This window comes from Malus sylvestris, chromosome 8 (genome assembly GCF_916048215.2).
Source record: "Malus sylvestris chromosome 8, drMalSylv7.2, whole genome shotgun sequence".
NCBI lineage: Eukaryota > Viridiplantae > Streptophyta > Magnoliopsida > Rosales > Rosaceae > Malus > Malus sylvestris.
The window spans coordinates 10160675-10184128 of record NC_062267.1 but is presented as its reverse complement, the minus strand read 5'-3'; the positions used below and the strand labels follow the sequence as shown (position 1 = coordinate 10184128).

Here is a 23454-nt window from a genome sequence, read left to right as displayed (position 1 = left end):
TTATGAACATGGTAACCGCGTATCTTTATGGGGATCTAGATACATAAATGTACATGAAAATTCCAAAAGGACTTCCATGGACTGGTTCAAATAGTTCTAGACCACAGAATGTCCTCTCGATTAGATTGAGGAGATCACTCTACAGATTAAAACAATCCGGGCGGATGTGGTATAACCATCTGAGTGAATATTTGACAAGTCAAGGTTATGTGAACAACGAATTATGCCCATACGTGTTTATTAAGAAGTCACATTCCGGATTTGCTATCGTTACAGTTTATGTCGACGACATGAACCTCATTAGAACTTCCGCAGAGCTTGAGGAAATTGCCACGCACTTGAAATCGGAATTTGAAATGAAAGATCTTGGGAAAACTCGATATTCTCTCGGCTTGGAGATCGAGCATTGTTCGGATGGAATCCTAGTACATCAATCGAACTACACCCAGAAGGTGTTGCGACGTTTTAATAAGGATAAAGTGTAGCCTTTGAGTACTCCTATAGTCATTCGTACTCTAGATGCTAAACGAGATCCCTTCCGTCCAAATGAGGATGAGGAAGATTTTGGAGCCTGAAGTTCCATACGTAAGTGCAATTGGTGCTTTATTATGCTTGGCTCAATGCACTAAACCAGACATCTCATTCGTTGTTAATCTTTTGGCTAGATACAGCAACGCGCCTACACGTAAACACTGGAATGGTGTTAAACACATTTTCCGTTACTTCAAGGGTACTGATAGGAGCATATTTATGCAACTTAGTTAGCTTGTTTCTTGGCATTTACTTAGTTTAATTCTAGTTATTTTAGTACTTTAAGCTATTTTCGTGTGTTTGTAGGTTCAAATAACAAAGTTAGCAACAAAGTGCTATTTAGAGCATTTTGGAGCATTTTTGGGCCAAGATTGGATAGTGCAAGCATGGAGACATGATGATGGACGTTTTTGAAGATTTGAAGGCTAGAAATCAGCATGTATGTGTGCAAGTGTGTTGACCTACAACTACAAACATCCATCCACTACACCCATTACATTCACTCATTACCACAATACTCACCCACTACACCCATTACATCCACTCATTATCAAACATTCATCCACTACACCCATTACATCCACTAATTACCAAACACTCACCCACTACACCCATTACATCCACTCATTACCACAACACTCACCCACTACACCCATTACATCCACTCGTTACCAAACATTCACCTACTACACCTATTATATCCACTCATTACCAAACATCCATCCACTACACCCATTACATCCACTCATTACCAAACATTCACCCACTACACCCATTACATCCACTCATTACCATAACATACACCACTACCACCTTAATTAGATGGTGATCCTCTCCCTAGCCTATAAATACATCCACCCTTCACCATAACAAGGGAGAAAAAATCCATCCAAAACACACACACATCATCTACACAATTCTCCACTCTTTGCCGCTTTCAACACAACCTTCATCCAAACACATCCATTCATATTCACATCCATTCCTCCATACAAACAAACCTTCAAACACTTACCAACACCTTGTGCCGTAGCAAAAGAATGGAAGGAAAGTGCTTGGACATGCTTGCTGTCCAACTTGGATCGTTTGAGCGTTTAGGTGTTTTCTTTCTTTTGTTTCCAATATTGAAATTCATTTTCTTTTGTTTTGTTGTGAATATGAGTGGCTAAACCCCTCTTGGCTAGGGGTGATTTCAAACCCATGATTATGTGTGCAATATAATTTGATCAATTCTAGTTATGAACTCTTGAATCGTGAATGCAGTTGGCTTAACTATTTGATTGATAACTTATTTGTATTTGTTAATTAAGGGTCGACACTTAATTGGCATGCATAAATCCTTTGCTAGAATATAAGGAAGTTTCACATAATCGTTACAAACTTATATTCACATGTAGTGAAGGTCGCTTATAAACGATCGCGTTAAATTCAATTCCTAGCATGAGTGACATGATGTCATAGTTGCAAGTGCTTTGTCAATGCTTATGATTTTCATTAAACGTAATGATCTTTTATTGTATCTCCATTATGATGTCATGTAGGGAACTTTAGAAGAATGTTTTGGGTTGTCGAATGATGTCATCCAATCCAATAAAACAAGGAAAATCTAAGAGTTAACTAGTGATGTCACGGTTAATTTGGAGCATTGGCGTTCATAATTCAATGAAGTAGTAACTGGAAATCGAGTTATTTGCATACATGTCATGTGTGGAGAAAAAGCCTCTAGCTATCACATCCATCATCTTATTTCTCAAATTTGTTTTACAATCTGTCTAGTTTTTCATACTTGTTTGTTTGTTTCAACTTCGTCCAAAACTCAATCCCCCATTACTTTAGTGTGTCTAATTAGTTAGAATCTGTTTTAATTTGTTTTTTTAAATGTTTTGATTCAAGTAAAAGTCAATTTTCGTCCAAAGTCATTCTTAGTGTCTAGTTTAAGTTTATTTAGTTGTTCTAAGCTGGTTTGAGTATTTTAAGTTTGCTTTGAGTCTTGTGAGTCTTGTTAAGAATTTTTAAGTTTAGTTTTATGTTTTTGAGTCAGTTTAGAGGTTATTAGCAAGCCCTCATAATCTCCGGTCTAGAACGATCCCTACTTATACTTATACTACAGTTGTCAAAAGAGGGTTAAATTTGTGTGTTAAGATAATTTTGGCATCAGGTACGATGGATTTGGGCTTATTCCACACCCACGAATTCTCGAGAGGAACCGTTGCCCTCTTCGGTCCTCGGGTTGATTCTCGCCTCACTGGTTACGCAGATGCTGGTTATCTGTCTAACCCACATAGGGCACATTCTCAAACAAGTTATGTCTTTACTGTTGGAGACACCGCTATATCTTGGAGGTCTACCAAGCAAATGCTAGTTGCGACTTCTTTGAACCATGTTGAGATTCTCGCCCTGTATAAAGCCACCCGATAGTGCTTTTGGCTAAGAGCAGTTATGGAATATATTCGAAGCACTAGTGGTCTTTCTTCCATCGTTGACCTTCCTACGATGATCTTTGAAGACAATGCAGTATGTATCGAGCAGTTAAAAAAGGGATACATCAAAGGAGACAACACCAAGCACATATCGCTGAAGTTTTTTTATTTTCACCAGCAACAACAACATCAGAACATTGAAGTCAAACAAATCCATTCCCAAGACAACCTGGCCAACCTTTTCACGAAGTCATTGCCTCAGTCTACTTTTCAAAAGCTCGTCCAAGGAATCGGTATGCGTAAATTATCTGAATTAAATCGCTTCTAGTTCTCTTATTTGTAAGTTATGTCTAACTCAGATGGAGTATTCTAAAGCATACTCGCTTGATCTTAATGTACTCTTTTTCCTAAGATTAGGCACCCATCCTGGGATGATGATACTCCATTGAGTTCACTATTTTCATCATGTTTGACGTTTGTTTTAGACATTATGCATACTTCTCACTTTTCTCCTTAGCCTATGGGTTTTCCCCATGCCTTGGGTTTTACCATAGTGAGATTTTGAGAGTTTTACTACCAATGCATACTTACTTACTTGTGTTTGAGACTCGTGTTCACCAGTTATATCGACGACTTCATCAACTATTCTACGCCATCTGTTGAAGATCTGATGCGACGTTTTGTTTGAGTATTTACACACTCAAAATGGAGTGTTGCAGTCCTATTGGGTTAGGAATGTGATTGTGTAAATCCTAATATATAGGTAGGAGTATCTAGTTTATTCCTATTAGGAGTTGATTACCTATTAAGAGATGTAATCCTAAAAAGGGTAAGGATTCTACCTATCCTACTACTATAAATAAAGGCATAAGGGGGTGATATAACACACACCTCATAATTAAATCTCTCTCTTTCTATCTTGTTGCCTCCGGCCCCCTCTCCTTCTCCGCCCTTTATATAGTTCAGTCAAATAAGCCTACAATTAGATAAAGAATGATATAAAGCAAATTAGGTTTTAAGAACCATATTAAAAAGCTAACTACGAACTTAGCCAAATCAACAACACAAATGAAAGCATCTTTAAGCAAATGCACTTAGCTGAACAACTCAAAGTGGTCCTTTGTGAGTTTTGTATATCATCCACAAGCTTAATGATAGGGTAATTTAGGAGGTACGTAATACATACATACATACATACATACATACATATATATATATATATATGTAAGATTGAGTACATGGACGCCAATAAGGACCATCAATTCTTTTATAGTCGGCTTAAAAATTGCCTTAATTGCTTTAATTGCTTGTATATATATATATATATGATTGAGTACATGGACGCCAATAAGGACCATCAATTCTTTTATAGTCGGCTTAAAAATTGCCTTAATTGCTTTAATTGCTTGTGGTCCAAGAAATTGATCACCCTAACGGTTTGATTTGTACATGATATGCATGGGGATGGACCATTTCCAGCCCTAACTTTATAAATTGACTGCCATTCACAAAGTCAGTATCACGATCAGATGGCACCGAGTCATTAGCCAACGGAAATTGTCCACCAATCTACGGTCACAAGTCGACGATAACGGGGCTCACTCTCTAATCATGAATAGTATTTCCTCTGGAATGTCTGTCACCAAATGGTATAAAAACAACCCAGATGAGGGAAAGATGGTGCCAATTCAACCACTTTGGTAATATACTTTGAAAAATCGAATTTGAATTGTTGATGTTTTGATATCTTGGTGTGTCCCACTTATTGCCCTATCGACATTGTTCAAGTTAGTTCTCCGTTGATGCATCATGAAAAGTATTATATATCTTCCACGTACAATGTACGTGATTGATATGATATATACACACCACCATGTAATTATAGTTCTATATAGTTGTGTGATTAGGAAGTTTTCATATTATTACGATGTTGGTGGCCATTTGGGCATAGTGATCAGCCAGAATGAGGTGGGCTGAGTCACTTGTGTATGCACTCTAAAAACGACACTTAATCTCGTTTTGTTATTGAGTTCAAATTACGTTGATTTTTGTTTTCACAAAAGGACCACTTCGAGTTGTTAAGCTAACAAAAGTCCATACTGTCTGTATTTTTCCTTTTACAAATAAACAAAAAAATTGCAGATAATAAGATTGTGAAAAGAAAAAAAATCAATTGCGGTGAAGGTGGATCGAACACCTGACCTTCAGATCTTCAGTCTGACGCTCTCCCAACTGAGCTATCCCCGCAGGTACTAATATGTTACTATTCCACTAATTTAATAAGGGTTCAGCAAGACATGGACGTGTATCACAAAATGGGCTTCATTCGATCAGACTAGAGGGCCCATTTAAATGAGAAGCCTGTGATTATCATTGGGCCCACATTTCCAGTCCAAATAAGGCCCAACGTTGGAAGTGAAACCCTAATCTAGTCGCTGACGACGACCATATAAACAGCTGAACCTTGGTCCGTGAGAGATTTCCCGCAACTCCTCTGAAATCTAGGGTTTCTCTCTGCAACCAACGAAATGGTACTCTCTCTCGATCTCTCATCTCTCTCAATTTCTAGCTCCGATAACAGTTTAGTTTATAATTACGATTGTAATGGTGTAAATTTGGGAATATGAATTAGGGCAAAGGAACAGGAAGTTTCGGAAAGAGGAGGAACAAGACCCACACTCTCTGTGTGCGGTGCGGCCGCCGCAGCTTCCACCTCCAGAAGAGCCGCTGCTCCGCCTGCGCCTACCCTGCTGCCCGTCTCAGAAAATGTAAGCCAACCCAACTTTTATTTTTAATTTTTTGAATTAATTATATGTAATTAAGTGTGCAACTTTTAATTTTTTATTATTTGGGGTTGTTTCAGATAACTGGAGTGAGAAGGCGCTGCGCCGAAAGACTACCGGAACTGGGCGGATGAGGTACCTGAGGAATGTGCCGAGGAGGTTCAAGAGCGGCTTCCTTGAAGGTACACAGGCTGCTCCAAGGAGCAAGGGATCTGCTGCCGCTTCCTCATAAGTTTTCAGAGCCCACTGAACTCAAACCTGTTTGGATTTCGTTTTGAATTTTGTTTAGTTGTCTTGATAGTACTGAATTTCACTTGAATTTTGTTTAGACTGTCTCGGTTCACAGCTGCATTTTGATATGAATGGAAATGACTCTCAGTTACAATTACATTTGGCCTTTATTTTTCTAGTTGGGTTGATCCTAGCATGTCTTTAGCTTCATAGTATCTTCCGAAGATTGAAGTTGCCTCGCTTTTGTTAATGAATTGGAATTATAATAGGTTGCACATTTAACTCGGATGCTAAGGTGCTTGAAAATTGTAATTTAAGTGATTAAGATCACTTTGCATTCGTAGTCTTGGGAATATGCTTTCACCGAAACTTTTGGCGTCAATCTCATGCACCTGATATCTTGGGATTATACTCTTGCCCCCTATATCTTGAGTTCAAACTCTTGCACCTGATGTCTTTAGATTTAAATCTTGTACCCTAGATCTTGAGATCGAACTTTTGTACCTGAGGTCTTGAGTTCGAACCCTTGCACATGAGGTCGTGGGTTCAAACTCTTGCGCCATAGGTCTTGGGTTCAAAATCTTGCATAGGTCCTAGGATTGAAATTTTGCACCCGAGGTCTTGGGATTGAATCTCTCTTGAGGTCTTAGGATTGAATCTTGCACCCGAGGTTAGGGATTGTACTCTTGCATCCGAGATCTTGGGTTAGAACTTGGACCTAAAAAGAATATGAACTGAAAAGGGATAACAGGAAAGAAAACAGGATGTTTAGAAGTACATGATTAGGGTGCAATCCTAAAACAACTTCTCAACCCTTGTGGAGATTTTTGGATTTGCTTGATTTCTTACAGGTTTAGTCGGATTTGTTTGATTTCTTACCAGTTTAGTAAGTGTTCAATCTGTGATTAATATAGACAACAAGTTGATGCAGGCTGGGATACAAATATGTAAGTTACAAAAGGAGCACAACGTCGAAATGCAAAGATTATGGTTCCTGAACTTTAAATAAAGATTTCAATAGGTTTACACGACATTAAAGGAGCACAAAGTTGTAACGGAAAATTTTCCATTTCAACAACAAAATCGAGCAACTATTAGCATTTGCCAAATTAATCACATTGTCTCTCCTTTTCCTCAATGTATGGCTGCCAATTTAAACACCATTTTCAGATGCAACAACTTTCAAAGTCTTCGTGGATAAAATGCTTCGTGTGACGTTGGGATTTTATCACAGGTTCTTGTACTTGGATTTATCTGAACAATTCAGACAGCAGACCCACTTGAGATTGTGATGGCACGATTCAAGTTTTCGGTTTTCCTAGTGCTTCAGCCAGTAGTTCCGCAGCTGAGCCATATGTAATAGCATCTCATCACGACCCTGATTGGTCAGGCTGCTGGTCATAATCCATGGAGGCACGGTCTCGAAGAAGCCGCTTATTAACTCCTGGAAATCCTGCACATTTTCTTCTGCTTTCTTCCCTCCGTGCCTCTTCTTTTTCCGCTTGTCACATTTGGTGAATATCAAAGTCATAGGAATCTGAAAAGGCACATAGAATTAGAAGCATGCTCAAGAAAACGTCCTTTTAGTTTTTACGAATGCTTAGTGACATCCAACCAAGGGACATGATCTCCTTCGCATATACAAAACGAAAAACTGAAACTTTTCGGCCGGATATGTTTAGGAAGGCCAACTCAAGATTAGAATAACCATGTATGTTTCTTCATCATTCTGAAGAAAATAAACAAGCGTGTGTTGGTCGGAATCTCTAGTGCCCGGAGATGCCCCCGGAAAGCTAACGTTATTCAATCTGGTAATCTGAGGATTAAATGTAAATAAAGGATATTACCTGATTCTGACCCAGCCAACTAGCATACTCCAGATCAATTTTTTTGGCAGGAATGCTGGCATCGATGAGAAGGAAAACCGAAACTAATGTCGACCTGTTCAGGAAGTAGTCTTTAGTAAACTTAACCCAGTCAGTTCTAAGTTCCTGTGGTGCAGCTGCATACCTGCCAGGTTACACAACACACAAAGATACGACAAGACTATCAGTAGAAACTCACATAAACAAGGGAGAAATCAGCAGTCTCGTGTTTGTTTTTAGCAGGAGCATAATCATAGGAACAGAACGAATCCTAGCATAATGCAAACTGTAAAGAAACTAAAACCAATAAGTAACGCGCTCCCTCGCAGCTCTCGGAAATTAAATTCTTCATCATAGCTACCATCCGAAATTTCAGACTAGTACGAACAAAAAGAACCGTAGAAATCAAATAGACAGATCTTTCAGCCATACCCGTAGCCTGGCAAATCCACCAGGTACCAGCCATCATTGATCCGAAAATGATTGATACATTGTGTTTTCCCTGCAAGAAAGAATGAACGAAAAGCGAATTAAGATGCTAGAACGCATGATCAAACCACAAACCAAAATGCCACAATGCCATACATCAGGGTATCTCTCAAACTCTACTAAACTTCACAACACAATCAAGCAAAGCAACAACATTATCCTTAAATTTGTTGAGCTTATGGCGAAATCTTCAATAAACCGGCACTCCGAATCAAACGAATACTAATTTTTAGTTGGGTTTTCTTCACTATAGGACTTGAATAATGCATCCAACCCAAAAATTGAAAATTGAATTGATTGAATTTATAGTATAAATTTCTGACCAGGTTTCTTGGACGTCAAAGCGAGGCGCTTCCGTCGCACGAGCGAGTTGAGCAGCGAGGACTTGCCGACATTGGACCGACCCACGAGAGCAAACTCCGGGAGACCATCAGAGGGGCAATCCTCAGTCCTCACACTGCTCTTCACGAACTCGGCCTGCTCCACCTGAGCGTTCCTGGCGTACTTACTGAGCAGAATATTGGACCCTTTCAAGATTCGGGTGCTCAGAGCACCGGCGTCGGTGTACGACACCTCGGTTTCCGGCGGCACGAAGAGCTTCTCGAGCGGGATTTCGATGTGGGTTTCGAATTCCTGAGGGGGTTCGATTAGGGGTTCCGGCAATTCGGAAATGGGTATGGGTTCGGAGACTGAGAGGGTGGATTTGGGGGCGGAGAAGAGGGCGGAGGTGAGGATTGGGGGGAGAGTTGTAGCGGTGGCGAAGGCGGGGATTTTGGGTTTTGGGAATAGAGAGAAATGGGTGGAGAGGGATATGTGGGTTCTTGGGAGGTGAAGCAGAACCATATCTGAAGATTTTTGGTATTTTGATTTTTTGTCTTATGATTTGGGAGCAGCCTGCTGAGCTCTGCTGTGTTTTGGTGGGGGTTTTTGGACGAGGGAGGGAATTAGTGATAGACAAGAAACGGTGCGTTTTGTGATCACAAATATCTTATTTTTGACAAATCGAACATTCAGTCGGAATTCGGTTACAATACTTACATGTATTTAATATAATCATCTCAGCTTTTTTTTTTTTTTTTTTTTTGTGAAATAACATATCTGACTGTTAAATGGTAATTATTTTAAATACATATAAATATTGTAGCCAATCCTATATAATCGTCCAAAAATAACTATTAAATAGTATATTCAAGCTTAGGTATAGGTTGAAAATAATAACTCGCCGATAAATATTTCATTATAGAATAAATTGAGTAGCCCAGTAGCCACATGTTTGTATGCTTAGTGTCTAATAGAAAAATATAAGCAAAATTCAGAGTTTTCGAAAATTACCATCCCTAGACAAAACTCAATCCTTCCTTCGATCATTGAAAATAACCATCAAGGGATGTTCCCAGTGGGGATGTCACAATGGAGCGATTTCACTTGTTGGATAAAGTTTTGACATATTAAAAAGTTAATTGAAAGTTGCGAGTGAGTTTAATTTGATTTGTATGTGACATAGCATCTGGTGACGCTTGTTTAGACTTTAACACAAACCTAAAGGAGAAGAGAGTCCCCCATCAAACCTTAAACAAAAAGCAAAGTTAGTTTATCATATAGAGAATATTTACTCGCTCAAACAGACGATTTTCTACCTTATCATTCGTTGCTTTGATTTGGTCGAGGTAAAAACTCTAACTGCCAATGGCGGAGCTAGAAAAATTTTTATGGGTGGGCTAGCCAAAAAAATTATCCTAAAATCAAATGATTTTTATTTTATTTTTTGCTACATATTTATTGCATGCAAAAATTTAAGTTTAACGTATTTGTATACTTAAAATTTACTTGGCATGAACTCAACAATCTTTGCATTTGCAAACTGCAAATATTACAATGAATCATCAAATTTACATATTTTTAGATGCAAACACAAGAAGAAGATAAAAAAAACTTGGCATCTCAATTACAATCACACAACTAGCACAAATCAAAACAAGGAAAGTGGATGTAAAGGCAATCTTAAAAAAATTGATTGAAACTAATATAAAGTCTGCTGAATCAAAGCAGAATTATCTTGAACAAAATGACATCACATTTTCCATGATAAGTTTTATATTTCTAGTTGTGCTAAATACTCGCCGGGCTAATTTCATTAAAAACGAATTCTTCTTGTAGTTTTTTTTTTTTTTTTTTTTTTTTGTCTATTATATTAGATTATCCACTAATATACATATATATATGCACACACACATATGCCACAAACTCTCCTTGGGCTACAGCCCACTGTAGCCTTTGGTGTGGCTACGCCATTGCTAACTGCTAAGCCTTTTTTCTTCAAGCAAATTCGCATAGACTTCGCCCTCTTTCAATTGCTCTCCCTCTTTGTAAACTGTATATAAATAACTAGGATACGTCCTCTATTTATAAGTTGGGAAAACATTGAAAATCTAAATGAAAATGTTATATTATTACACCTAAAATTTCGAAGATTATATGGATTTTAAATTTATCGAAGATTATATGTATTTTAAATTTAAGGGTTGAGTTGAACTTTAGATAATGTTATCCAATCAAAAAGAACTTGGGATGATGTTAAGGGTTTATGAGATAGAGTAAGATTGTTAGTTGTCGTTCAAACCCTAACTTAATATACTAACAAATAACCATTCTTATTGCCAACAACCAAATAACGAACTCTAGCTACGCTAGTTGTAGGCTTAAATACAGAGTTTGCTTTGATGGAATGCTTCTCGTAATCCTAACAACCAAAGCCAAGTAATATGTATTTTGATTAGAGGCATAGTTTTATATGTATTTAAGATCAAGTTTTGACATGTTGAAACTCTGTGGGCAAGCTCATAGATTGCGCTTCCTTCCACTTGCAAAGTAACGGTAAGCTCGCGTACATATCATTATCCAAACAAAATTATAGTTGTCTCCAATATCTTAAAAAATCCACTCCAAAATGCAATGTTTAAACAATCCTTGTAACATAGATTTCACATTTTTCTTGTTCTTCTACTGAGCAACTTTATGTTAAAAGGTCACAAAAAATGTATTTGAGTACAATGTTAACTTCTGTTAATTTCCTCACCAATGTTCCTATCATGTTTAAGTTTTTTTTTTTTTTTAACAAAAAAAAGTAGCTGGTGGCTTCGTCATGACAATTACAATGGAGCACCCGTTCTAGATGATATTGTTGGGCTGCTGGGCCTTCCAGGAAAAAGCCCATTGAAACCAATTATTTTGTACTTCTGTTCATTGCTTTCTGGACCTGAAGCCCAATTGTTCCAGTGCAGCACAGAAGAGGGGAGAGTTTACAGACAACCAATACCATCCAGCCACGTCAGATCATCGTCTCGACAAGTTTCTCTCTCCTAAGTGGAAGGCTGTTTGGATGCTCCTCTTTCAAGTTTTTCCAACTTGGTTTCTGAGATTCAGTGGCCAACTCTTCGTCCTCGATTAGATCTCCGAGCTCACTGGACACAGTCCTACCGCCGTGGCCGACCTCAATTCCGATCGATCATGGCTCCTCCGGCGCAGGCTCAGCGATCTTCCTCGCCGTCTCAGCCTTCTGGGTAAGTCCAGATTCTCCCTCCCTCCCTCTCTCTCTAACCCTAGTCTCCAACGCTGATCACCTGTTTGGTTCCCGAGAAAATTTTGTTATAGAAAATTGGCATTTCTATAACAGTAGAAGAAATTTCGATTAGTTTTGGGTCAATCTCATTTCCTGCATGCATCGATCATCTGAATGTGAATTATCAGTGTATTTACTAATTTACTTGCTGAGGAACTGTTTTGAAGAGTTATATTCAAATTTCGATAAGAAAACCGAGCACAGCTGAATTCAAAGTAAAGTTATGATCTTTCTATATCTTTTGAAAGCCTTAATTTGAACTTAGAAAGCAAATTCTACCCCAATTGTTTCAGCATTTTCTAGGAATCATTCGTATTGTGGTTTAATCTCTCATTAACAATCTGCATGTTCATCAGTTAATTATTTGATTCCATACTCACAACTTACTTTCCGAGCAGAAAAGGCGAAGTTGCTGATGTGAAATCGCAGCTCCGGAATCTTGCTGGCAGCCGAGCTCCGGGAGTTGATGATTCAAAGAGGGAGCTTTTCAAGAAGGTTATCTCTTACATGACGATTGGCATTGATGTCTCGTCTGTTTTTGGAGAGATGGTGATGTGCTCAGCAACGTCGGATATAGTTTTGAAGAAAATGTGTTACCTTTATGTTGGGAATTACGCAAAGGTCAATCCGGACCTTGCACTTTTGACGATCAATTTTCTTCAAAGAGATTGCAAGGATGAGGACCCGATGATCCGAGGGCTTGCATTGAGGAGCTTGTGTTCCCTACGAGTGACAAACCTCGTGGAGTATTTGGTGGGGCCTTTAGGTGCAGGTTTGAAGGACAATAATAGTTATGTGAGGATGATAGCAGTTATGGGGGTTCTGAAGTTATATCATATATCGGCCTCAACTTGTGTTGATGCAGATTTTCCAACAACGCTTAAGCATTTGTTGCTTAACGACCGAGATACTCAGGTAAGGCCATTTCAGTTGTCTCACAATGTCTTGCTTAAGGATGCTTTGACAATTGAAACTATTATACCGAGGCCTCTCTTTCACCAGTGATACTCCTTACTTGGTCAACTATAAAGTAACTTGACAACAATCTCCCTACTTTGGGTTGTTTTTATATTAAGTTTTGCTGATTTTGATGCTCTCCTAAAATTGTATTTTAAAAGGATAAAGCATCGGCTGAAGAACAAAGTTCAATGCTTTAGATATAAAAATCAAATAATCACTTATCTGATGTATACTTATACATGTTCCAGTTTTTTAAATGTTGCCTAATTTTTTTCACCATGTTTTATTGAACGTTATGGATGATTCAGGAAGTTTCTTCTGTTTTTTTTAGTTAAGAGATTCTCATAATCTTATATTGTCAGGTGGTTGCAAATTGTTTGTCTGCCCTACAAGAGATTTGGAGCTTAGAAGGAAGTGCGTCTGAAGAAGTATCCAGGGAAAGAGAAATTTTGCTTAGCAAGCCAGTTATATACTATCTTTTGAACCGGTAGTTTATCTCTCTCCCTCTCTCTCCTCTTTTCCATATGGGTTCTGCATCATGCTGGTATAGTGAATATCATATCTAATGGTGATTCCTCCACATAGCGCATAAGTAGAAAGCCAAAGTAATATGCCAACTTTCTCACCTGGGGCCAATTTTTAATTGTTCAAAATGATTTAATATCAATAATTCCATTTAACTTAACTAATGATGAAAAAACAGCAGTTGAGTTTGGTACATGTTCTCTTATGCAGGATTAGGGAGTTTAGTGAATGGGCACAGTGTCTGGTGCTTGAGCTGGTAGCTAAGTATGTACCTGCACATCCCAATGAGATATTTGATGTCATGAATCTGCTCGAGGATAGACTTCAGCATGCAAATGGTGCTGTTGTCTTAGCAACCACTAAAGTATTTCTTCAATTGACTCTGTCAATGACTGATGTTCATCAGCAGGTAAACATAAAGATAATTTCATTTAAACTTTTATTTTTGCAACTCAAAAAGTAGGAAGAATTATAGCTGTTTTAATGTTAGAAAAGGTAAACTCTCATAGTTGCATAATCATATAGGAGCTACTATATATATAGCAATATAGAAGAACTTTCAGCTGCTAGTCATCCCTTTTTTTGTTAGTTGGAAAATAATCCATATGGTATCAAAAGTGATTCTAGCATGGAAAAGAAATAACATTTGAGGATCTGATGATTTTGACTTTTATGCCTATGATCCATGTTGCACCATCGTGTACCATTCGTGCAATTTTATAAGATTAACTCCTCTAATTAAAGCTTATTTTCCCTCTTTTTATTGGTTAGGTATATGAACGTATTAAAGCTCCTCTCCTGACCTTAGTGAGTTCAGGAAGTCCAGAGCAATCTTATGCGGTTCTAAGCCATCTGCATCTTTTGGTGATGCGTGCACCTTTCATATTTTCTTCAGATTATAAACACTTTTATTGCCAGTACAATGAGCCATCTTATGTTAAAAAGTTGAAGCTTGAGATGTTGACTGCGGTGGCAAATGAGAGTAACACTTATGAAATCGGTAAGAAAACACCACCTGAAATTCATTACAGATTCCTGAGCAATAGGTTGAGTGTATGTGTATGCGTATTTGTGTCTGTCTGTGACATGGTAAAAGTGTGTTCTTAAGGTGATCCTTTCTTTGGTTTGGTCACGGGTGCTGTTTTTCTTGTTAGCTTTCAAGTTTGACTGATGCATGATCTTGATTCCATTTCAGTGACGGAATTATGTGAATATGCTGCAAATGTTGATATTCCCATTGCAAGAGAGTCGATTCGTGCAGTTGGGAAAATAGCTCTACAACAGTATGACGTGAATGCAATTGTTGACCGACTTCTTCAATTTCTGGAGATGGAAAAGGACTATGTAACTGCTGAAGCTCTGGTAAATCATCATGTTTGATTTCTGTTAGATACTTATAATGGTAATTCTGAGCAACCAGTTTACTGTGGTTCATTCCTGTGAATGACATGTTAAATGGCTTAGAGATTGTATAGGTCAGTTAAAGAAAGTGAAGGAAAATAGAAAATAAAAGCAAAGTAATGATCATGTTACTTTTATATACTCGATAACTAGCCAGAATGACTCAAGTTTGGAGTTCTTTTATACAGGTTCTTGTAAAAGATCTGCTGAGGAAATATCCACAATGGAGTCAGGATTGTATTGCGGTTGTTGGGAACATCAGCAGCAAAAATGTTCAAGAACCCAAGGCCAAGGCAGCTCTTATATGGATGCTGGGGGAGTATTCTCACGAAATGCATGATGCACCTTATATTTTAGAGGGTTTGATTGAAAATTGGGAAGATGAGCATTCCGCTGAGGTAATTTACTAAGTTTCCATTTTCTGTTCCATCTAAACATATGCTGGAATTTTAATGAGCCACAGTTTATATGTCAATGTCTTCACTTCGTGTGGCAAACAGAAGATATTAAGTTATTTTGTTTTGGTGAAGTGTATATTAGTTGGTTTTGATGATGATCCGTATCCTGTTTAGCCTCTTGATGGTTCTAAATTACTCAGAATATACTTGGATTTTATTTATGAAAAGAAAAAGTATTGTGTTGCTGTCTCAATTGATCGCCCAATGTGGGTTCAAATCCTAGTGCTTGGAATTTAATAGCAAAACTGGGGTCTACTATTTCTGTATTTAAATGTATAAAATGTGGGGATTGTTTAGGATCTTGTGGTCTTCTTTCTTGCATTTTGCAGCTATAGATATACTTTTGAACCTCTAATGGTACAAATTCATGAATTAAACCTTTTGTTGTGCTATTAATTACTTATATACTATTGAGTGATGGAACAGTTTCATTGCACAGGTTCGTTTACATCTACTCACAGCAGTAATGAAGTGTTTTTTTAAGAGGCCGCCTGAGACTCAAAAATCCTTGGGAGCTGCACTGGCTGCAGGTCTTGCTGATTTTCATCAGGTGCCTGTTCTTGTGTGTTTGTTGTTATTTTGTATGATTAAATTTAAAGTCTTCTACTTCTACAATTATTTTCTATTGGTGAGAATTTTGTCATATTTTCTATAGGAATGTTCAATAAACTATCAGTTGGTTGCAGGATGTTCATGATCGAGCCTTATTCTACTACAGGCTTTTGCAATATAACATAAGTGTAGCAGAACGAGTGGTGAACCCTCCAAAGCAAGCTGTTTCTGTCTTTGCTGATACCCAGAGCAGTGAAATCAAAGATCGGATATTCGACGAATTTAACAGTTTGTCTGTGGTATATCAAAAGGTAATAACAATTCCCCTCCCATGTAAATGATTACATATTAAAAGAAAACAACACTCCCAGTTCCCTTCCTGGGTGTCAGGATAGACGAACAAAAGGCACACACAATGTATATGTGACTACTGAATATAACTGTAAACCATATCTACTTATCTTTATTGATTGCCGTGTTTTCGCTTGTTTACAATATATTGAGAGCTTTGTTGAAGGGAGGCCTCACAAAGACTGATATTATGAAATGCTTGCAGCCATCCTACATGTTTACTTATAAGGAACACAGAGGACCGTTTGAGTTTTCAGATGAAATTGGAAATGTATCTATTGGGACAGAATCTACAGATACTGTTGTTCCTCATAGAGTCGAAGCTAATGATAAAGATCTGCTATTAAGTACTTCAGAGAAGGAGGAGACAAGAGGTCTCAATAATAGTTCTTATGCATATAGTGCTCCTTCATACGATGCTTCGTCTTTGTCTGTTCCCACTTCTCAACTGTCGGAGTTGGCAATTTCAAACCCTAGCGTGTCTGGAAATGTTCCGCAGTCTAGCTTTGCAATTGATGATCTCCTTGGCTTGGGACTACCTACTGCACCTGCACCTGCACCTTCACCTCCTCCATTGAAGCTTAATCCAAAAGCTGTCTTAGATCCAACAACTTTTCAGCAGAAGTGGCGCCAACTGCCGATATCTTTATCACAGGTACACCTTGGAATCCATATTCGGCCTGCATAATGTTTATACCTGGATACCTGGATTTATATTTCTGTACAATTTTTATATATATATTTTTTCACAAGTGTCATCTATCATTTGATGCAGGAGTATTCTATTAATCCTCAAGGAGTTGCAGCATTGACAACGCCTCAAGCTCTCCAACGGCATATGCAAGGCCAATCCATCCACTGCATTGCATCCGGTGGTCAATCCCCCAACTTCAAGTTTTTCTTCTTCGCACAAAAGGCAGAAGAATCTTCTACATTTTTGATAGAGTGTATAGTCAACACATCATCCGCCAAAGCTCAAATAAAGTTTAAAGCCGATGATCAAAATGCAACTCAACCCTTTTCATCCGTGTTCCAGTCTGCCTTGTCCAAGTTCGGCATGCCATGATCATTTTAGTTCACATCAGCAGAAAATAGAGCACAAGTGAGTCCCTTCGATTAGTTTCCTCCGAAAACAAAGGGAAAAGTGCGCAAGTGTGATTGTGTAGATGCAGATCAATCTACATGAGATTCCATATGGGGTGAATGGATTTTTCTTTTCGTAATGTTAAATTTTCCTCTTTTATTGTAAAACCGGAACCGATATTTCTGTTGTATCCCCCAAACCACCACCCCCAAATTTCTGGTGAAGTTTGGAGAGTACCATGACGTGTAAAATTAATTCGTGTATGTGCTACGTTTTTTTAAGCAGTCAGAATAAAGTTTTACATTGTAATGTACAGATACTTTTGGAATTGGATTTCAGTTTCCTCAGGAGAGTGAGCTATGTCCATGTCCAATTCCCACTTATCAACCAACCCCTTCAGGGGATCTCATTAGTCAGCTTCCTTACAACCTCGTTTGACTCGCACGCACGTAGATAGCCGGTGTCCTTGCACCTTGCACTACATCGTGATGTTTGACTAGTTGGGGTTCTCGTTTATTCAGGGTGAGAACGTTAATGGCATGGAAAACGACTTCTGTACGCTCTTGTATATTCTTGTTCATTGATTCTCCTATGGTTTGTCCAATTCGGAACAAAAAGCAAACAAGGTTGTCTTAAAAGCGAAAAGCCCTCAAAGGGATTGGGAAGGACCATAGAGTTGACAAGCTCTTTATTTTGGAGAAACTTCGTTTACCTTAGTCTTTTGCCTTTTCTGTTGTGTTGAACTGCCAACAACAGCAACAACAACAACAACAAAGTCTTTTCCCACTAAGTGGGGTCGGCTATATGAATCCTAGAACGCCATTGCGCTCGGTTTTGTGTCATGTCCTCCGTTAGATCCAAGTACTCAAGTCTTTTCTTAGGGTCTCTTCCAAAGTTTTCCTAGGTCTTCCTCTACCCCTTCGGCCCTGAACCTCTGTCCCATAGTCACATTTTCGAACCGGAGCGTCAGTAGGCCTTCTTTGCACATGTCCAAACCACTGAAACCGATTTTCTCTCATATTTCCTTCAATTTTGGCTACTCCTACTTTACCTCGGATATCCTCATTCCCAATCTTATCCTTTCTCGTGTGCCCATACATCCCACGAAGCATCCTCATCTCCGCTACACCCATTTTGTGTACGTGTTGATGCTTCACCGCCCAACATTCTGTGCCATACAACATCGCTGGCCTTATTGTCGTCCTATAAAATTTTCCCTTGAGCTTCAGTGGCCTACGACGGTCACACAACACGCCGGATGCACTCTTACACTTCATCCATCCAGCTTGTATTCTATGGTTGAGATCTCCATCTAATTCTCCGTTCTCTTGCAAGATAGATCCTAGGTAGCGAAAACGGTCACTTTTTGTGATCTTCGCTAGATTGCTCCTGTCATTAGTGTGGATAAGTATATAAATGGATAGAGATAGGAAAGCAAACACAAGATGTACGTGGTTCACCCAGATTGGCTACGTCCACGGAATAGAGGAGTTCTCATTAATTGTGAAGGGTTTACACAAGTACATAGGTTCAAGCTCTCCTTTAGTGAGTACAAGTGAATGATTTAGTACAAATGACATTAGGAAATATTGTGGGAAAATGATCTCGTAACCACGAAACTTCTAAGTACCGGAGTGTGGTATCGTCTTGACTTTCCTTATCTGTCTCATAGATGTGGCATCTTCTCTGGAAGTACTCTTCCTCTATCCAGGGGTGGTATCTGTAACTGGTGGAGATGCACAAGGTAATGTATCAATGTCACTTGAAGCTTACTTGTAGTTTCAAGCTTAGTCAAGCGCGATACAAACCATGTAGTAGGAGTCCCCCAAGTCGCCGAGCTAGGGGATCTGCTGAAAGAGGTGACAGACAAGGTAAGCAATCAGAGCTCCGGCTGATTGTTCACATTCTCCCTATCTTGCAGGCAGCATGAAGGATAAAGAGAAGAAAAATGAGAATAGATGATATGGGATACTTTTGCTTTTGAAGAAGTAACTTTCCACAGGCTTATTCTTGAACTGGGCTGGAGGGTTTTCTGGTTTCCTCTAGAGTATAAGGCCGACTGAAGAATTTGAGGGTCAAAACAAGTCCATCAAATCTAGAGTACGTTCGACCCTGCTGATATGGGATACTTTTGCTTTTGACAGAGTAGTGGATGTATCGGCACGTGTGCTGTTACGCTTGTCTCCATATGCTTCCTTGTATCCTTCTCACTTACCCTATATGTTCCTCAGGCAGATGCGGTATCTTCCCTGGAAGCATAAGATGTTGAAGATGAGTACTCGAGAGCAATGCCAGGTAAGTAATCAGGTAAGGGGTTCCAGGCAGTCAGTTCCTGGCTGGAAGCTTGATTCCAAGTGCTGACTGATTGCTCTCTTTCTCCTTGTCTTGCAAGTAAGAACAAGGCCAAAGGAAAAGACAGGGAAAAAGCATGATATGGGATACTCTTGCTTTTAACCCTGATGATATGAGATATTCTTGCTCTAGTATAGCTTGTTTACAGAGGTATTATCGGGGGGAAAGAAAGCTGAATATTTCGAAAGGTTTCGTTGGGAGTGCCCTCTCAGATAAGAGGAAGGGTTGAACATTTTTGCAGGTCTGCCTGTCCGTTGGGGATGGAGGTCGACATATATAGGAGTCTCCCTAACATCAAGTAATAATGCTATTCCTTTACCCTGCTTGGTCATAGCACGGTAGTGGGAGCTGCCAGCTTCACAAGTTTTAACTCTGTCAGAGCACTTTGAAAAAGTGGTCTGTGGTATCTGAAAAGCTGATGTTGCGTGTGAAGATTACAGACAAGCTTTATCCAAGGAGATCCAGCTCTTGAAGTTGGGAAAGTGGTGCCTCTTCGGTTTTCGAACAAGCAATCCTGTCGGGGATCTGGCTCTCGAGATTCGGAGAACGATGCCTCTTCGATTTTTGAGAAAGCAATCCTGCTGGGGGTCTGGCTCTCAAGATTCGGAGAGCGGTGTCTTCGATTTTTGAGAAAGTAATCATGTTGGGAGTCTGGTTCTCGAGATTCGGAGGGCGGTGCCTCTTCGATTTTGGAGCAAGCAATCTTGTTGGGAGTGTTTTCTCGAATGTGAGTAAAGGTTGGGCATGTTTGCTAGTCTACCTTGCCACGAAGCACAGAGGTTGACACACAGGGACTTTCCAATTATCCAGCAGTGGTACTGTTCCTTTACCCTCTCTTCGATTTTTGAGAAAGTAATCATGTTAGAAGTCTGGCTCTCGAGATTCGGAGGGCGGTGCCTCTTCGACTTTGGAGCAAGCAATCTTGTTGGGGGTGTTTTCTCGAATGTGAGTAAAGGTTGGGCATGTTTGCTAGTCTACCTTGCCACGAAGCACAGAGGTTGACACACAGGGACTTTCCAATTATCCAGCAGTGGTACTGTTCCTTTACCCTCTCTTCGATTTTTGAGAAAGTAATCATGTTGGGAGTCTAGCTCTCGAGATTCGGAAGGCGGTGCCTCTTCGATTTTGGAGCAAGCAATCTTGTTGGGAGTGTTTTCTCGAATGTGAGTAAAGGTTGGGCATGTTTGCTAGTCTACCTTGCCACGAAACACAGAGGTTGACACACCAGGACTTTTCAATTATCCAGCAGTGGTACTGTTCCTTTACCCTTGTGGGTAATAATATGGTAGCTAGACCTTCAAAATTTATGTGTCTAAACTTTGTTAGTGTTGTTTCTTTGCTATTCTTTTACCCTTCTTGGTCAGAGCGATGTAGTGGGAGCTGCAAGCTTCACGTGTCTCAACTTTGTCAGAGAACTTTGGTAAAGTTATATGTGGTACCCATGAGCTACTGTTGCGTGTGGGAAGTGGGTGATTGAACAGTACGATTCATGTGCTTTCTACTTCGCCAGAAATCTTCGACAGAATGCCCATAATTTCCGCAAAGCTGAGTGTGCGTGTGACAGGTGCTGACAAGGCTGGAAAAGTAGTGCCTCTTCGATTTCTGAGATCGGCCCTCGTGGTCTCTGAGCAGCCCAGCTTTTGAGAAAGCAAGCCTCTTCGATTTCTGAGATCGTTCGTGGTCTTTGAGCAACCCAGCTTTTGAGAAAGCAAACGCCTCTTCGATTTCTGAGATCGACCCTCGTGGTCTCTAAGCAGCCCAGTTTTTGAGAAAGCAAACACCTCTTCGATTTCTGAGCAGGCGCCTCTTCGATTTCTGAAGCTTCGTCGAGTGCAGATTTTTATAGGGGCTGACATTAAGTTCCAAAGCACACTTGAATATCCACCAGTAGAAGCTCCATTCTTGCACTTCTAAGATCTTGATTTGTCTGACCTCTTCTCTTTTCAACACCTTTGAAAATGTCTGGCCCCTCCGACCGTCGGTCTGATGAGTTGGCTGTTAAGGATTCTCTGGCTCTTAGTGTTCAGTGTGCAGGTTCTGTGTCTAATATGGTCCAACGCCTATTTGCTCGAACCCGCCAAGTTGAATCATTGGCGGCTGAAGTGATGAGTCTCAAACAGGAGATTAGAGGGCTCAAGCATGAGAATAAACAGTTGCACCGGCTCGCACATGACTATGCTACAAACATGAAGAGGAAGCTTGACCAGATGAAGGAATCTGATGGTCAGGTTTTACTTGATCATCAGAGATTTGTGGGTTTGTTCCAAAGGCATTTATTGCCTTCGTCTTCTGGGGCTGTACCGCGTAATGAAGCTCCAAATGATCAACCTCTGATGCCTCCTCCTTCTAGGGTTCTGTCCAGTACTGAGGCTCCGAATGATCCCCCTCCGGTGCCTTCTCTTTCTGTGGCTCTACCGACTGCTGAGACTTCTCCTAAGCAACCTTTGTGAAGGCTCCCTCTTGTTTGTTTATTTTGACTCAAGTATATGTACATATTTGTAACTTATCGGGGATATCAATAAATAAGTTTTCCTTCATTTCAACGTATTGTGTTAAATACACCAAAGCCTTCTTCGCTAAGTTCTTTGAATTTTCTTTTGTTGAAGCTTGTATGTTGAAGCTTTGTGAATGGAGCATGTAGGTTGAGGTAGTGTTCCCTTAATTTCCCGAGTGAGGAAAACTTCTCGGTTGGAGACTTGGAAAATCCATGTCACTGAGTGGGATCGGCTATATGAATCTTAGAACGCCATTGTGTTCTGTCCTGTGTCATGTCCTCCGTTAGATCCAAGTACTCTAAGTCTTTTCTTAGGGTCTCTTCCAAAGTTTTCCTAGGTCTTCCTCTACCCCTTCGGCCCTGAACCTCTGCCCCATAGTCGCATCTTCTAATCGGAGCGTCAGTAGGCCTTCTTTGCACATGTCCAAACCACCGTAACCGATTTTCTCTCATCTTTCCTTCAATTTCGGCTACTCTTACTTTACCCCGGATATCCTCATTCCTAATCTTATCCTTTCTCGTGTGCCCACACATCCAACGAAGCATCCTCATCTCCGCTACACCCATTTTGTGTACGTGTTGATGCTTCACCGCCCAACATTTTGTGCCATACAGCATCGCCGGCCTTATTGCCGTCCTATAAAATTTTCCCTTGAGCTTCAGTGGCATACGGCGGTCACACAACACGCCAGATCCACTCTTCCACTTCATCCATCCAGCTTGTATTCTATGGTTGAGATCTCCATCTAATTCTCCGTTCTTTTGCAAGATAGATCCTAGGTAACGAAAACGGTCGCTCTTTGGTATTTCTTGATCTCCGATCCTCACCCCTAACTCGTTTTGGCCTCCATTTGCACTGAACTTGCACTCCATATATTCTGTCTTTGATCGGCTTAGGCGAAGACCTTTAGATTCCAACACTTCTCTCCAAAGGTTAAGCTTTGCATTTACCCCTTCCTGAGTTTCATCTATCAACACTATATCGTCTGCGAAAAGCATACACCAAGGAATATCATCTTGAATATGTCCTGTTAACTCATCCATTACCAATGCAAAAAGGTAAGGACTTAAGGATGAGCCTTGATGTAATCCTACAGTTATGGGAAAGCTTTCGGTTTGTCCTTCATGAGTTCTTACGGCAGTCTTTGCTCCTTCATACATATCCTGTATAGCTTGGATATATGCTACTCGTACTCCTTTCTTCTCTAAAATCCTCCAAAGAATATCTCTTGGGACCCTATCATACGCTTTTTCCAAATCTATAAAGACCATGTGTAAATCCTTTTTCTCATCTCTATATCTTTCCATCAATCTTCGTAAGAGATGGATTGCCTCCATG

General features: G+C 39.7%; 5 protein-coding genes and 1 non-coding gene across 6 annotated transcripts in view; 4 read left to right on the top strand and 2 right to left on the bottom strand.

The window, feature by feature from the left end:
• The window catches only part of LOC126633307 (uncharacterized), a 34494-nt gene extending 12423 nt beyond the window's left edge, over positions 1–22071 (top strand). The window contains exon 2 of the mRNA XM_050303885.1: positions 21656–22071. Coding sequence (XP_050159842.1) covers positions 21656–22071 — 416 coding nt within the window. The remainder of the gene's footprint in view (positions 1–21655) is intronic.
• Positions 4015–23454, top strand: part of LOC126633301 (pentatricopeptide repeat-containing protein At5g25630-like) — a 44839-nt gene continuing 25399 nt past the window's right edge. Inside the window, exon 1 of the mRNA XM_050303876.1 lies at positions 4015–4018. The gene's annotated coding sequence lies outside the window, so the exon portion shown is untranslated. The remainder of the gene's footprint in view (positions 4019–23454) is intronic.
• On the bottom strand, positions 5126–5198 carry TRNAF-GAA (transfer RNA phenylalanine (anticodon GAA)). The gene has a single exon. It is a non-coding gene; the product is annotated as a tRNA-Phe (tRNA).
• On the top strand, positions 5349–6122 carry LOC126633308 (60S ribosomal protein L37-3-like). The gene is made up of 3 exons (XM_050303886.1): positions 5349–5482; positions 5584–5719; positions 5815–6122. The coding sequence occupies exons 1-3, from the start codon at positions 5480–5482 to the stop codon at positions 5964–5966; spliced, it is 291 nt and encodes a 96-aa protein (XP_050159843.1). The 5' UTR covers positions 5349–5479; the 3' UTR covers positions 5967–6122.
• LOC126633306 (GTP-binding protein At2g22870-like) lies at positions 6943–9258 on the bottom strand. Its single transcript, XM_050303883.1, has 4 exons — positions 8643–9258; positions 8263–8332; positions 7813–7975; positions 6943–7502 (listed from the first exon to the last, which is right to left on the bottom strand). The coding sequence occupies exons 1-4, from the start codon at positions 9160–9162 to the stop codon at positions 7284–7286; spliced, it is 972 nt and encodes a 323-aa protein (XP_050159840.1). The 5' UTR covers positions 9163–9258; the 3' UTR covers positions 6943–7283.
• LOC126633300 (beta-adaptin-like protein A) lies at positions 11689–17582 on the top strand. Its single transcript, XM_050303875.1, has 11 exons — positions 11689–11879; positions 12337–12853; positions 13261–13385; positions 13634–13832; positions 14195–14423; positions 14619–14785; positions 15013–15222; positions 15722–15832; positions 15969–16145; positions 16391–16840; positions 16961–17582. The coding sequence occupies exons 1-11, from the start codon at positions 11827–11829 to the stop codon at positions 17249–17251; spliced, it is 2529 nt and encodes an 842-aa protein (XP_050159832.1). The 5' UTR covers positions 11689–11826; the 3' UTR covers positions 17252–17582.

Coding starts and splice junctions, on each gene's coding strand:
- LOC126633308 (XM_050303886.1), top strand. Junction 5,720..5,814: donor TGCTGCCCGTCTCAGAAAAT/GTAAGCCAACCC, acceptor GGGTTGTTTCAG/ATAACTGGAGTGAGAAGGCG.
- LOC126633306 (XM_050303883.1), bottom strand. CDS start 9,162: ATGGTTCTGCTTCACCTCCCAAGAACCCACATATCCCTCTCCACCCAT. Junction 8,333..8,642: donor TTTGACGTCCAAGAAACCTG/GTCAGAAATTTA, acceptor TCTTTCTTGCAG/GGAAAACACAATGTATCAAT. Junction 7,976..8,262: donor GTGGATTTGCCAGGCTACGG/GTATGGCTGAAA, acceptor GTAACCTGGCAG/GTATGCAGCTGCACCACAGG.
- LOC126633300 (XM_050303875.1), top strand. CDS start 11,827: ATGGCTCCTCCGGCGCAGGCTCAGCGATCTTCCTCGCCGTCTCAGCCT. Junction 14,786..15,012: donor ATGTAACTGCTGAAGCTCTG/GTAAATCATCAT, acceptor TCTTTTATACAG/GTTCTTGTAAAAGATCTGCT. Junction 15,223..15,721: donor AAGATGAGCATTCCGCTGAG/GTAATTTACTAA, acceptor TTCATTGCACAG/GTTCGTTTACATCTACTCAC.